The sequence below is a fragment of the Eublepharis macularius genome, chromosome 4 (assembly GCF_028583425.1).
Source record: "Eublepharis macularius isolate TG4126 chromosome 4, MPM_Emac_v1.0, whole genome shotgun sequence".
Taxonomy (NCBI): domain Eukaryota; kingdom Metazoa; phylum Chordata; class Lepidosauria; order Squamata; family Eublepharidae; genus Eublepharis; species Eublepharis macularius.
In genome coordinates, this window is record NC_072793.1 from 73,982,776 (window position 1) to 73,999,257 (window position 16,482).

The window sequence follows — 16,482 nt, forward strand, 5'->3', positions numbered from 1 at the left end:
AGGGGGCTTGGATAGCAAGATGTCAAGCTGGATATCATATGCATATTGATAACATCTAGTACCATAGCTACGAATGATTTATGTGGCCTTTCCAAGATTTTAGCAGCCTAGATAGGCAAGGATCCAGTGCACAAGATGCCTGGATCTTGTCAATATCCATCAGCAACATCCCCCTCCATGGGTCAGTAATGACTTTGTGCTGGCACAGGGGACTACCTTTACCTCAACTGGGTCGAAATTGTTCAGAAGTAGACCAGATGCTGTATTAAACATTTCTTCTGCCTCGCCTTTTTGAAGCTGGCTTATTTGCGTTATTTTATCAGCAAAAAACTTTAGAAAGATGTCACAGCTAATTGTGTCTGTTCTTCAGCCAGTAAAGATTCAGTGTTAGTAATTTTATGTTTATGGTCAGATTTTTGCTGATGGTGCACTGTTGTACAGATACTTAGTTTTCTGTTAAATATTTTAGTATTTTACAGGTTTTCTGCAAAGCTGTTAAGGAATTTAAAGAACTTTCATAAACCTTGTAAAAGAAATTAGTCCTTCAAACCTACTGAACCTTAGTCGTAATTATGTTTAGGATTGTAAGGAACTATCTTGTCCTGTTCGAAAAACTAAAGCAATCCGACTCGAGCTGTGAGCAAGCTTGCCCATTACTTCTGACGTTTGAGACGTCCCTCATAAAGGGAACTCCTCCGTTCGTGTTGCTTTTGTGTCGAAAGCAGCAATCCCGAGTCCCTCATCCACGCCCTCGGTCATTTTCAGTCCCTGACACTTCAACCCTCTCAGTTACAACTTTCAGTAGGGTGGCCATACTTGGCTAGAGCAGCAAAACCAACAAAAGCCTTTCTGTACAGAAAAGACTGGGTAATTGTGCCCTGAGTTCTTGGGCTATCAGAAAACAACCGAACCCCAAACGGTTAGATCTTAACGTTACGCTCGAGACATCCGTTTGTATCGGATCTGCAAGTTTTGCTTTTCCCATGAGGTGACAGATTGGCGCTCCCGACCCCTTTTGTTCGCTCCTTGCGCCGTTCCCTCAGAGTTTGGCTCCCCCACCGAGCGCCCCTCCACCGCTCCCCCCCGCCAGACCATCCGCCACCAACGCCTCCCAGCGGCCTCTGCCTCTCCCGCCCGCTCGCTCGCTCCCGCGGCGGCCCTGACCAAGAGCGCGCACGTTGCCGCCACGGCTCCCTGCAGCTGCTCGGCCCGGCTCAGCTCGGCCCGCTCCGCAGCCTGCCTCTTGCGCGCCTGTCAGCCTGCCTGCGAGGGAGGAAGCCAGCCGGGGGCCGTGGGGAGGGGCCCCAGCGCCCCGCCACGCATCGCTCCGGCCCTCTTCGAGCTCCGACCAGCCGCCGCGTCCCGCTTCCCCCTGCTCCGAATCCCGCAGGTAGGAGCCGCCCCGGGCCTAGTAGCGCCCTTGCGTTCCTTGTCGGCTGGCAAGATGGAGCCTCGCCCAGTTGGCTGTCCGTGCAGGGCGGGGGAGAGAAAAGGGCAAGGGGAGCGCGCCTCCTCTCTGCCTCCCTCCGGCGCAGCTCTTGAGACTGGAGTGAGAGGGCACCGGATTCGGCGCGGCGGTGGGAGGGAGAGAACAAACGGCTCCGGTCTTGCGGCCGCGGGTAGGTGGGGGTTCCTTTTATTTCTCCCACCCCGCCAGCGCCTGGAAGAGGGACTGGGTAACCCGCAGGTTGCAGTCGGAATGGAATATCCCTTATGCCTCCGAGGGGAGAAGTGGCTCTGCAAACACGCACCCTGAGGAGGGTACAAACTCTTCCTCCTCCTATCGTTTGTTTCCCGAAGGCTTCACAATTAAACAACGGTTTGCGTGTTGCTCTAAAGGAGCGAATGTCGAAGGCGGGGGAAAGTTCTATATTTGGGACAATTGATGCTAGCATTAGACTTGGCGATTTAAACAAAGGCACTGAACGTTTGCGGGAGGGGAGGGATATCCTGTTCCTATCTTGAAAAGGGTGTGTAAGAGAAAGTTAAAGGTTAATTTACCTGTTAGTATGTGTTAAGCTGTCGTGGGTAAAATAAGTGTACGTTTCCGTCTTGTTTTTTTTAACCTAAGTGGCAAAGTTCTGGTCCTATTTCCCGCCCCCTCCAACCCCCCAATGTTTTTCCAGTGGTGATTGAATTAAACACCTCTTAATACACCCCTAGCTAAGCAGCTCCTGCAGATGTCCCAGGGAGACTGCTTACACTTCAAGGCTGTGGAGGGCAGTGATGAGGATCATAGAGAGAAGAATGGGGTGCTCTCATACACAGCAGATCCTCTGGAGCTTGTCACAAGTGTCTTATTGCCAAGAAATCAGTGGTCTTACCCTCTGTGTATCTTTAACCTAGGACATATTTAATGGATATGGATAGCTGACTATATTTTGCACATGCGTGCATGTGTACATTTAATGCATGCGATTTGTGAATATTTGTCTTTCTATTTGAATTTAAGCTCGTTTTGATGAGGGTAGTCTTTATTTACTTCATTTTTAGCCTGCCTTTTTAAATTAAGACTCAATGTAGATTGCAAAATATAAAAAACAATTTCATTAGACATCATAAATCATCCACTAAACAATGCAATAGGAGTCAGATTACAGAAAACAAAACGCAAGAAGATATATACAATAAACATTGCAATTGGTTATATCCTGTTTCCTTTGAGCTATTCGCTATACTGTTGTTCTATTCCCTTAATTAAAATGCTCTCTGGAACATTTCTGTTTTGTATAAGACCTGAAATTGGAGTACATCTCATCTGGACCAATACCTGTGTAGTAGTATTACTGCATGTGTACTTCATTGATTATTGGGTGTGGGGCACATTTATAAATTTTTTTCCAGTAAATTTAGCTGTTGCATAGTATCTCTTGAAAATTCTTTTTTGGGACCATATGTTAACTCATTCCTTGAATGGTTAGGAGAAATGAATTCTTATTCCTGTCATTTATATTAACATTTCTGTTACAAAAAAGGGTTTTGTTTTTGAACACCTTAAGTTTCAGTACTGCTTGGCATGCTTCAAGCTCTTCTGCTACTGTTCTTATTTTGCATCTTCAGATTATTAGTTTATGATAAAATTATACATTTGTGTTTGTGCAAGGATCACAGTAAAATCTATTGAATGAATTTGGCTCTGTACAACAAGCTATTTGTTTCATGGTGAAAACCACAAATTTCAGCAAACTAATTTTTGGAAGCATGCAAAATATTTTCTCTCCCTTAGCCTAAATTGCCTAGGATAGAAGCTAGCTCTTTACAAGGAAGTTCTCACTATCTCTGGACTATTTGTGAGTAAGCACTCCTGTCTGTAGCTTTATAATGCAGACAGGAATATTCATTAATAATTCTGTTCTTTGCCACTTGAATCATAAATGCATAAAGAGCACCATAGAACTTACTAGGACAAAGACAGATGGTGGAATTCTGTTTTTGTACTGGAAACAATGTTTCCATATTAAATCTAGTTTACTTTTGTTTCTTATTAGTTTCAGGTAGGTTGATCATTAGGTATAAGGGTGATAATTTTTAAAACAACCTCCCAACTATGAAAAAGAATGTTTAGCTTTATATTGATCACGTTAGTTCCTCTAACAGCATACCTCTCGTGCTTGCCCCTCTTCTCTTCTTGTGTCCTTGTGACACTAATTGCTTATGTAATATAAGGAAAAAATATTCTCAAAAAAATATACTTGCTTCTCTCATAGTTATCTGATGAAAAGCAAAACATAGGAAACATGACTCAGGCTGTTGCACACAAGACAAATTTCCTACACGGAAATCATATATTATAGGGTTAGATCCAAACCAGAATGGCATTTCTGCTTACTCAGAGGGTGGGGAGGGGAGATGATTTTTGCCTATTCCACCTTCCTGTGATGAACTATGTACCTGCACAGGGGTCATTTCATAGAAAAAGAGCTGGAGGAACTCATTAGCATAACTCATTAGCATGCCACGCCTCTTGCCATCACCGGACGTGTCATTAGCATAACTGATTTGTATATGCCACACCTCCTGACATCACCTATCCTGGCTGTTTTGGACCCAATCCTGGCCATTCAGGGCCGAAATTGGGCCCAAAATGGCTGAAAAGGGGCCCAAAATGGTCAGGATTGGGCCACTGCTGAGGGGGAGAGTGATCCACCACCCGTCAGAGGTCCGATCCAGGCTGTTTTGGCCCCAATCCAGGCTGAAATGGGCCCCAAATGGCCAAGAGTCAGGTGGGTGGGGCCTGCGCGTTCCCCCTCGAAATGAGCCCTATACCTGCATCATTTCCAAGGGACTCCTGAGCTTTAGCAGGGACTTTTGAAGGCATCTAGAGGATGCAGTGGATAGGAGAAGGTAGGAAAGAGCTCAACGTGAGAATCTTTGGATCCAGTTCAATATGAATTTGTATACAGATTTTCATAGAACACTCCCCATGGTTTACAATAAAATTAATGAATGTATCTCTTTGATAGCCTGAACTGATTTTGTGTATAAAGTAGTGATCCCTAAACAGAGTGAATTCAAATTATTTTGTCTGAAATTAACTAAACTTTTGTGGCTGGTGAATGATTTAACAACTTCCAGTGGAGTCACTCTGGTTCACCAGGGTCCCTAGATGGCACTTTGCAGACACCATGGCGACAGAGAAAAAACTTCTTTGCTGCCCCCATTTCTGTGTGTGTATATATGTATTTTTAAATACTGCATCCTAAAGATAGCCGGCTTTGAGAATCAGGTTCCACCAATGTTCTGGTCTGTCTTCTTGCTTAACTCCTTGCAGCTTCCTGGTAAACCAGGAAGGTCTCTGGAGGAGGAGGTGTGAGAGGACATCTAAGTACCACTGTATCATGCCTCCCTCAACTCAGTCTACTATCCATAGATCAATAAACCCATTTAATTTCTGGCAGCCTTCAGCTGTTGACAAAAATTCTCTGCAGAAGACAGAGTCCAGTAGGCATCATAATTTTCTGAAGATGGACTATCTTTATTGGTTGGTTCACCTTGACAGAGACATAAGAGTGGAAGGATCTTTGCCTTCAAAAAAAATGATAATTGTGTTCAATACCATCTTATAATTGGTCTCTTTCCATGCTACTGTAAATCGGGAGATTTCAACACCATTTTGAAGGCCAGCTAGCTCAGTGGATTTGTTATAGTGTACCAGTAGTGCCTTTACAGTGAAATCCTGAGCAGAGCCCATTGATTTCAATGGGCTTAGAATGGAGTAACTCTGCTTAGGATTTCACTGTTAGTCTCCCAACATGTTCTACATCAGCCATGTCATGTGTTAGGTCCCTTAAGGAATAATTGCAAATAATACAGTCTCATGAGCCCATACTACTCCTAAAACAAACATTTCCTTAAAAATTTAATTCATTGATGCCATCCATTTAGGTACTAGTCTGGAAAGAGAATAATTCATAAGCCTCTAGTTTATTTTTTTTAAAAAAGACAGGAATGATTTGCTTAGGAAAATTGCATTATATTGGTTTATATCCTGTCAAAACAGGTCTGCTTTTTTCAGTGTTTGTGCTCATTAAATTCTGATTTCACTGTATGTTTTAAGAGCACTAATAATTGTAATTCTAGTGCTTGTGTGAAGCTATTTGTGCTAAAGCAAATCTACATTTAGCACTGATTTTATCTTTTTGTACTGTCTAGATGCTAGGTGTTCACTGGTAATGACTTCGAACCACTGTTGCTTTTAATAAATACCTTGAGATGTGTTGTTTAATCATTGGTTTGTGTCCCAAGCCAATTTCTCTACTTTTGAGAGTATTTATAGCTTTAAGTCAGATAATTATTATCCTGTTGAATGTTGGTGTTTGTTTTATACATATCTCTTTCTTTTCCTGGGTAGAAAATGATGCATCCTGTTGCCAGCGGTAACTCCTCTTTTTGTGGGACCGGAAAGAGTTCTTGCCTTAATGATGACAACGTAACGCCTACTGATCAGTTTGACTTATACTCCACTCAGCAAACCAAGTATAGCCACACAGTCAGCCACAAGCCTATTCCATGCCAGAGACCAGATGCGTTAAATGAACCACACTTGCAGACCACAAGTGGCAGGAGTATAGAGACGAAAGATGAACTAAAGAAAAAGAAAAACCTCAATAGATCTGGTAAACGTGGAAGACCATCGGGGACCACAAAATCAGCGGGGTACAGAACAAGCACAGGTAGACCGCTGGGGACCACCAAAGCAGCTGGATTTAAAACAAGTCCAGGCAGACCCTTGGGCACAACTAAAGCTGCAGGATACAAAGTCAGCCCAGGGAGACCACCAGGTAGCATTAAAGCTCTATCACGGCTTGCAAATTTAAGTTATACTTGTAGCAGTGCAGCTTTTCCTTACTCTGTGGTGCACAACAGAGGAGTTCATGCTGCTGGTGAAACAAGTAGCAAAATCAAGCAACCCAGTGAATGGAAAAAGGAGGAATTAGATAACATTTCCTAAATAATTCTTTTTAAATTATCTGAGTTGTGGCATGTTTTTTCACTACTTTTGTAACTTTTCCATAGCCTTCTTTCCTACATTTTTTTAAAAAAGATGTCATATCCTAATCACTTAGTGTTTCTCATGTTTACAAGTGGACTCCTCAGTGATGCCCTTGTGTGTTTCCAGAAAGTAATTTCTAATATTGTAAGTGTCAAAGTTAATGTCTGGCCATTTTAGTTGTTTACCTATTCAGTTAGCAATTCATATAGCAAGCAGATTTCTGGTTCCTAAGTTATTTAAAATCACAATAAAGACATTCAAAAATAAATCAAAATAGATTAAGAAAAACCAGTAATTCAGGCCTGTTTTACCAATAACAGACATAAATATTTTACTATGTATGTGTTCACTTTTTTTAAATGGAAGGGAGAAGAAAAAAGAACTGAATTTTCCACAATTGCTGGAGCTTAACACGGACCTCAGATATCTGTAGATACTTTGAATCTTTTCAGAACTATATTTTTAAAAATTGTCATTCCAGACAGTCATTGTGTTAAAATGCTATCAATTTCAATTAACTCAAGCATTTTTTCCAAAAATATTCCATGTGGCACGTGATATATATTCCAAGTGCTATTTTGCCATTAAAGTATGGTAGTTGTTCTAGTTATTCTAACTATTGAATACTGACTTGCAATTTCTAAAAGCCTAGAACTATATATACCAAATTGTTTTATAGGCATTTTTTTAAAAAAGTGTTATTAAACACATAATGCACAGTCATAGTAAACATGGCTGAAAAACTGTACTATCTGGTTGATTTCAGTGACGTTTGGCAGAAATGTGTGCAGAATTGTGTCCTGTATTCCAAAATCTGTCAACAAATAGGAGTTGTAATTACTTTGCAATATCTGCATAAATGGCAGCAGTTGTTAGGATTTCAAATATTTAATGTGGTTGAAAATTACACTTCAGATAGATGACACTGACATTTTTAATCATTTTACCTGTAGGAGTCGTTATTAGTTATCACATATACTGTATCTAAGACAGCATATATCTACCAAAGGATGACACTTAATAGTTCGTAATTGAGAACTACACAGTTGATGTCCAAGCAAGTTGCAATTTGATGTGTTTTTGGACCCTGATATACAACAGACTATATAGGAATACATCTATGCATGGGAGGTGCAGAATTATAAATAAATTTCCTGATATTTCATGCACCGAAAAGAACTGTTCTGCACTGAACTGTTTTTTTAAAAGTATGTGAGAGAGACAATGTATAATGCACACATTATGTTGTAACTGAAAAATCTCTCAATATTGAATATATTCCAAATATTTCTTTCTTACATCTAAAGTTTCATTCTAAAAATAAGTTTATGTATAGTTACAGATTAAAATTCAAAATGTGTATCTTCAAATACATGAGAGAGATAAGTTATAAATATTTGCAAATTCATTGGGACAGAACTCTTTCATATTAATTAGAATGATGGAAATTAACAGTATTGATTCTTTTTCTCTGTAAGATAAATGTTGTGGCCTGCTGACATTTTGTTGACACTCTAATCTGAGTAATGACAACTTAAGAAATCGATGTCATTTCATGCCTTTATCAGGAAAAAAGCAGCAAGCCTTCAGGTGTTCCAGTGATGCCTAACTCATAATGAGCTGGTCTTTATGCTGTGTTTTATAATAGATGTGTTGAATTGATTTGGGGGGACTATGTATGCACTGGCAACCAAAAACCTCAACAGTACTGGAAGGCTCTTTAGTCATGTAAACTAATGGCAGCTAAACTGCTACTAAAATAGTTTTTTGCTGAAACTATGAAGCTCTTTATATATTTCGTTCTTCACGAAACTTTGGAATTATGACATCTTTATCATTTTCCCCACAATGGTGCAACTTCTGAAGCACACAGTGTTAATGAGAGCTAATTCACCCTCAGGACAAATATTGTGCTGGCTGTTTCGTTAGATGATTTTTTTTTCAACCGAAAGGCTGCTTCAGACCCTTTCTGAACTTTCTCTTGGAAAAAAGCTGAATGTAAAAACTACAGGAATGGCATACCATACAAGCCAGGAAAAGTTGCATGTCACCAGTGTACCTTTGAATAACTTCCTTCTGTTTTTCTCATTCTCTTCTTTTGCTTTTCACTTGTGTGCATCTACTCAAATGGTGCCGTGCAGTGTGTTGGGAGATAATGCAGATGCATTATTGCTCTACTATAATGAATTTTGTATTCAAGTATGATGAGAAAATAATGAAATCATCTAAGCAATTTATGCTTATTTATAGTGCTCATTTTTTAAAAAAAACTAACACTGTCTTTTGTGAAAACAAACAGGAAAAAAAGTTTCTCTAAGGGTAGTTTAACGCCCTGGATTTGTTAATGAGGCCAGAAGGACACTGTTGGGCATTTCTTGATTCCAGTTTATTTTGTCCTCTGCTGCAGTTTACAAGTGCCATGCTGTGGGAGGGGGGAGAAAGAAGTCAAGATCCTGAGATGTTTGAATGGTATATTCAAATATTTTTGCTACGCCTGTATATAGTCTTCGGCATATATTGTGCTTTCCTTTTTTTGTAATAGTCTTTTGTCACGACAAACACTGAAACAGCATGTTAATTCCTATACTTTGATATTATTGGGGAAGGGAATGTCCCTTGCCCTTCATAGTATTAATACATGACTTATAACAGTGGTACTCATTCCATGGCTAGCAGGACGCCACATTTGCATTTACCATCTAACAAAAGTCATACCACTTTTCTTTACCTTGTGAGCTACCCCACCAAACATACACTCACAATAATTATGATATAACTTAATATTCAATATATAATCATAACCTTTGAGACATGTAGGATCTGTCCCCAACACCACCAGCTGTTAATTTTCATCATTAATATGGGCCCAAGATAAATACCCCTGTTTTTAAAGAGCTCTTTGTAACTTTCCCTCTTCTGGATATGGTTGGATGGCTTCAGAAGTCACCATATTCAAATCCCCCTAACCCAGGAACTGTGGAGATGCTAACAGGATCATTCTATGCAGGTTTATTCAAAAGTAAATCCTACATTGTTCAATTAGACTTACTCTCAGGTAAGTGTACATAGGACTGAGGACTAAACAATGCACCTTGCAAATATGTGGGGGTTATGTGTGAAGCTCAAAGCACTACTGGCCAGCTAAGTACTCAGTGGACTCTGCAGGGGAGAGGATGGGCAGAGCACCTTTCTTTTTCTTTGTAGAGCTTGGTCTGCCTCATGCTAGGGAGAGAGTGAAAAGGCAGAGACGGATGTAAATGGCACTGAGACTTCCAACTTCAGGAGTGTATTTGGGTTGGGCTGTGTTTTGAAGGGTTTGCAGCACAGGTGGCTACTCTATCTGGTGTCATGGAGAGAGCAAGAAGCAAGTGAGGGCAGTAAAGGTGGTTCAGAGCGCTGCAGAAGCCTGATTTAAGCTATCCAGCAGCATTGTGAAGCTTCTCTTCACAAGAAGCCTGTGTGCCGTTTGCTGTCTCCCCAGGACAAGACAGAAGTTCAGGTGACAGAATTATTGTCATGGGACCTGGAGGACAGCATGCTGGTCATAGAGGAGAGTAAAATCACCACACTGCTCTGGCCAGCCTGATCTTTTCTTGAATGGCTGCTGTGATAGTGATTTTACTCTCTTCTCCTGGTATTTGTCTGGGTGCAGAGATGATGAAAGCGCTGAGGTTGCAGAGAGGGGTGAGATTGTTGGAGAGGCATGAGGCCTGCACCTCTTAGAAGCTTGCAGTTTACCCATCCAGTCATTTTGGCAGAGGCTCTTCCAAGATGAGAACCACCTGCCAACTACAAACTGCACCAGGCAATGGCCTTGCCCATTTTCCTTGAAACATGGGCTGGGTGCTACATTGAGGAACGGTGCTCAGAAAAGCCATAGGTACCACATCAAAAAGCCTTACATGACTCCTGAGCCTCTGAGTGAGTATCACTGATTTATAAAGTAAATCGATACTTTTATATTATATACCTTAATTCTTCTCTTCATAAGCTAAGATTGTTGATGTGTACTGGCACTGTTCAGAAAACCTACATGTCAAATTCATGTTCATTTTTAATTTTGGTTAAATAGAGAATTTTTTATTTGTCTTTACTGCATTTAGTACATTTAAGCAGTAATAGGGATCTGTATGACAATTCATTGTTTTAAACACATGAATTACTGTTCACTTTCTGATGAAATTGACTTAAAACTGTAGAACCGAACTGCTACTATTTTGAAGTCTTGCACTGGATATTTACACACATTGGCAGAAGTTTCAAACAAAAATGCTAACTGTGTTGACAGTAGCACTTTTTCTTTTCTTTTTAGACTGGCAATTTTTTCTGTGTGCAATCAAATTATGTCATGTGCATGATTTTTTGATGATAAGGTGTCTGTGATCAGACATGGTTTTGTAGTGGTCCATTTTGATTGTTTCAAAGTTTCTTATAGTCCTAAATGAATCTTGACCAATCAAAGTAATGCATATAGGATGAGAAGTTTCCTGGTCCATGATGTAGATGACCACTGATATCAGAGGGTTTTTTTAATTGTGAAGGATTTTGAAAGACAGGATAATGGAGATAGCCAGTAATTACTTCCTAAGTTGTCATTCTTTTACTGTATGTACAGTGCAGCATCATGCAGCTTATTAAATACAAAGCATTTGCTTGCTTTATGAACACATGGCGCTTCTTTGTATTATACATATATTTTACATAAATCAAACACTATTATACATATCAAAGAATGCTAGAGCGGCCTTTTCTTTTAATTTCCCCCCAAATAGATACATCTAGGTTCTGCAACGTGTAATCTATTTCATCTTGAAAGTTATAATCATGTTATATTTAAGAAGTATTTAAAACTTAAGTGGGCCATTCTAAGGTTCTTATCTTCCACAAATTGCTTTTCCCACGGGTTGTTTGGATGGAAACAATTACCCATTAAATATCATCACCCTGTCTTCTGCTGTAAAAAAATCTGATTAGATACTGTATATGTTCTTACGTCCATGAACTTCAGCTCCTCATGTGCAATGTCTGTATGGGAATGGAGTAGTGTTCATGATCTGTATTTACGTCATCATATGGATGTATATTTATTAATAAAGTAATTGCTTTAAACACCAAATACTTTTGTTTTGACATGTTGTAGTTTTGTAATATGCAGCCAGGGCTTAGTAAATGCCTTCTTGATTAGCCAGCTTAGTAAGTGAATTAAGCAAGTTTTCATTTCCAGATGCTTCAGTTGTTTAAATAATCTTTGGATGTATACATTTAAATTAGTTTGCTCCTTTCTAGGGCTGTTTTGGCCGAGGAAGTTTTAGTTGGATTCAGGTCAGGCAACAACCACTGGGTAACTTACTACCACCCAAATTGTCTGACAACTAGGCCAGGCTGCTTGCCGCTGTTCAATTCTCAGCCTAATTTACCTGACAGGCAGGGGTGGATTTAAAACATTGGGATTCCTCTCAGTGGGCAAATGACCTCCCCCCAACCTAGGCTAGACCAGCCCTGTGACAGAAGGGCTGAAGCTGGCCCAACCAAACCAAGGAAGTGGTGCCTAGCCTGCTTGAAGGCAAGTGCTGACTCCTGGCTCACATGAGATGGAGGCGGCACAGGGATCAGCCTGCCTGAGCCCTGCCTGGGGTCAGGGAGGTGGTTCCCAGTGTGAAACCAAGGAGATATCAGGCAGATTGCCTCTCTCCCACTCTCCTATGGAAGGGGGGCCAAAATAGGCTGTGCAAGGGGTTCCTTTGCAGGGTTTTTCTCTTCCAGTATGCCACTGCTCACAGGGTTCTGAAGATAAAATGTTTTGGATCCCCATTGTGGGATATAAATGGAACATGCAAATAAAATATAGCTGAAGACGAGGAGGGGATGAAAATTAGGATGGTGGATGGGTGGGAAGGAGAGAAGAAAGCAGACAAGGACGAGGATATGGGGTTGCCAGGAAGAGGGAAAGAGGAAATAGTGTGGAGAAGGGATATAGGGGGAAATGAGGTGCCCCTTGCAACTCCTTGTAAGTTCCCCACTGTGCAACTTGGCCCAGCATCCAGGCCATAGGTTTCCTAGGAAGAGGTTGACAGGGTAGGGAAGGGTTGAAAACTGAACGGTAGATAGTGGGCAGGAAAGAGAAGGAGGGAGGAAATTGGGTGAGGCTATATAGGGGATTTCAGGAAAGGGAAATGGAAAGAGGAAATTCCAGGGAAGGGGAAAATGAGATGCCCTGCACAACTCCTTGCGGGTTCTTGCTTGTAAATATAACTAATTCTCAATATGACCAAATCTGTGGATACTTAAATCTGGTGAACAGAGCCAAGAACAAACAAAACAGTACTTTTTACAAGCCTGAGAACAGCCCCAGGTCTGCAGAAAAATCTTTTTACAAAAAGTTTTTAAAAACCAAATAATAGAAGCTGTGCCTGTAGCTTTAGGATGCCCATTCTGTCAGTAAAAGACAAGAAAGGGGGCAGGGCTCTTTCTGTGGCTGTTTTGGCCTTTAAGGGACAACTTTTTTAGGCCAGGCCAAGCAACAACTACTGGGTTACTTGCTACCACCAGACTTCATGACTCATCAAGGCCTGGCCGCTTGCTACAGTTGAACAGCAGTCATCTCACTGGAGGCACAATTGATTAGTGCTTAGAATTTCAGACTGTGATCTGGGACACCTGGGTTCAGATTCCTATTCTGCCATGGAAGCTTACAGAGTGACCTTGTACAAGTCACTTTGGGCAAATTACTCAGCCTAATCTACCTCACAGGCATGTTGTAAGGATAAAATGGAGAAGAGAATGATACAAGCTGCTTTGGGTCCCCACTGTGTCGAAACCAGGGGTATAAAATAACTAAATAAATATAACACAGAAGCAGATAATTTGGGAGGTAGGTGGGAAAGAAGCATGAAAAGGTGAGGATATGAAGTCTACCAGGTGGAGGAAAAGACAAAATGGTGGGGGGAGGGGGATACAGGGGGAAGTGAGGTGCCCTGTGCAAATCCTTGTGGGTTTCCCACCATGCAACTGGGCCCAGTGGCTAGCACTGTGCAACTTGGCCAGACTTTTCCCAGAGAGAGGCTGCAAGGGGTAGGGAAGGAAGAAAAACTGAAGACAGGGAGGGGGAAGATAAAGGTAGGTTGGGTGGCGGGTGGAAAAGAGAGGAGGCGGCAGAAATGGAAGAAAGGCTATGGGGCTGCCAGGGGAGGAAAAGAGAAAATAGTTAAAACCCTATTTATAATAATTTTATCCTGCTGTATCTCTTTAGACTCAAGACTCAAAGCAACAAATTTGCAAGGATTCAAAAACAATGCAACAATCCAAGATAAAAACACACAAGTTAAAATACAACCTTCCTTGCATTCTGCCCAGGAACTCACTGCTGACTGTAATTAAAACTCAAGCTATTTGCCACTTTCTCTCTTGCTTCCTTCACCCACCCTTTCTCTTCATCCCCACTGCTCTCTTTGATCCTGTTCTCCTCTAACTCAGTTGGCAAGTCATGTTAGTTCTCTCTGTTTACACTGTAAAAACCTGCCTGTTATATTTAATCAATTTTAATTTTTATTCAGACTTCCATTGTTTTTAGAGACTTGCTTCAAGTACTTAGGCTAGATTCTACCACTTTGCTCAACTAAGTGTGGACCTTTCACCTGTGCAAGGAACTTCTACTAGTCTCTTCTACCAGAAGACTGCTTAGCTGAGTCTACCAGTAGGATCTAACCCAGTGTCTAGAACAGCAGCCTTAGAGCTTTTGGTTTCTTCTAATTATTAGTTTAAATTCCAGTGACTGTGATAGACCATCTGATTCAGTACTTACATGTGTCAGCGTATAAACTCAAACAAATATAAAATGATACTAACCTAACAATTAAATCATAGTATTTGAATTTATTTCTGCCATCACAACATTTTGTGAGTTTATTTTTGCTAGTAATCTACAGCATGCTACCTCTCCCAAAATAACCTCTCCGATGTTTTTTATTTTCCTTTAATTTTCCTTTAATTGGGTTTGGAAGAAAAAAAATACCGATTGTTCATTAACATCACAATCCAGCATTGTCAGCTGTGCAAAAAGCTACATTACTATTTGTAACTTGTAACCATGTTGTACGGCTATTGTTACATACTCTGTGCTGCATGATAAATCAATGGAAATTGCAAGGCAATCTGTTCCCTCAATATTTAAGTGCCCTTTGCCAGGTGCAGAACTGCTGGCAATAGAACCATACTATGATTTATTCATGTTGAGAGCCTCCAGGACTGTCAGTTTTTTAAAAACACTGCTCACAACAGTATTATGGTGGCTGAAGAGTAAGCACAGAATCCTAGGAGGCTTTTGCAGGTAATTTTTCATTTGGTTTATCAGTGTATTTGCTTACATGATGAGGCCATCTGAAGCTTTCCCATTCCCTGTAATACAGGCCAGCTTTCTCACGTTTGTACTGCATTTGACCAAATAGGGTTCCATTCTTTGTTATTAAAAATCTGTCCCTTACACAGCCTACAGGGCATAACTTCTCAGTAAATTGCATTATAGTCAACATCAAAAGCAATATTAAATGCATAAACTGTGTTTCCCGGAGAAGTAAACATATTTATAAATGGTTGATGTAGTCATGAGGCAAATCTGGTTTAAACCAACTATTTTCAGGAATACATATTTGGATAAAAGCTATAATAATGTTAAAATGTTATTTTTCATTTTAAAGAACTGTGGCTTTTCCCAATCCTTTTAAGTTTAAAAAATACTATCCTACCAATTTATAGTTATTTTTTGATCAACAGCTATATAGCAGAAATTTAATCTACTTTTAACTTATTGTAAGAATGAATTGTTATGTAATTGTAAAATGTCTCTGAGACTTAAAACACAAAATATTACTTGCAAGTGGGATCATTTAAATAAGTTAACATTGTCTGAGGCATATGGATCCCTTTCTGAGCCATTCCGGACTTCTATAGCATAAAAGCCTTGTAATAAGTAAGTTACAGCTTGTTGTTATAGTGGAAATAAAAATAAAACTCATGTTTATTTGGAGCAGATACTTGTGCATTGCAAACAATGTGTGGGTGGCCCTTGTCTGCTTTAAACCTCATAAATTTTTCATTAAAATATGTGGAAAGTGGGCCATTACATGTCTGGTGGATAGATGTAAGAAGTACACTTTAAGAGAGACTGGTTTCCAGAGGGAGGGAAAACAAAGTAGTATGTTTAATATGCTTACCTAGATGAGTGCAAGCAATAATCTATGGGCTACATTGCAGCAGATATGGGTGGCTTCCATGCATCACTCTCATAAGGACTAAGTACATGCTAAAATATTGTGTGCATATATAAGCTTGTCTGAGCAACCCTGGGCTACTATCCAATTTCTGGCTTCTTGCCGATCCACTGGGGAGTTGCATTAGGCCTTTTACATTAGAAATTTTGCATATATGTAGGCAGATGCATGCCTTTGTTCTCCAAGGCTTCAAGTCATCCTGTATCTACAAAAACAAATGTGAGAAGCTGATGAAAACTAATTCTGAACATGTTACAAGCCTCATTGGCTTTTACTGTGATTTCTTTGTGGCAGAATTGGGATACAATCTTAAATATTCATTAAGATACTCAAATATTCATTAGTTGAGAGGTCAGCACACTGCAGTGGGAAAATCTTCAGTGGAAACTAAAAGTGCAGCCCTAAGCAGAGGTACAGCCTTATGAGTGCACTGAAGTCAATGGGCTTAGAAAGGTGGGATTGCACTGTATCCTTGGTCATGATGTTCCAATATAAGTGCTACATCTTAAACACTGGACTTCATTTTAAAGTGAGCATTTTACAGTCACAAATTAGGCAAGAAACATCAACATGGGCACTGTTGTTCAGATCTGACCAGATCGGTATCAGCCTGATACAAAGTACCAAGGAAATAGTATTTCCATAATGCTATTCTTAACAATGTATTTATTAGGAATGATTTTATTTCTTGCTATCAGTATTATTATTAATCTCAAATGGAAA

At 40.2% G+C, this 16,482-nt stretch overlaps 1 protein-coding gene across 1 annotated transcript in view; it reads left to right on the forward strand.

Annotated features, from left to right (window-relative positions):
- Positions 1-1,193: 1,193 nt before the first annotated feature.
- Positions 1,194-16,482, forward strand: part of TXNDC15 (thioredoxin domain containing 15) — a 28,725-nt gene continuing 13,436 nt past the window's right edge. The window contains exons 1-2 of the mRNA XM_054975986.1: positions 1,194-1,390; positions 5,852-6,281. Coding sequence (XP_054831961.1) covers positions 5,855-6,281 — 427 coding nt within the window. The 5' untranslated portion in view covers positions 1,194-1,390; positions 5,852-5,854. The remainder of the gene's footprint in view (positions 1,391-5,851; positions 6,282-16,482) is intronic.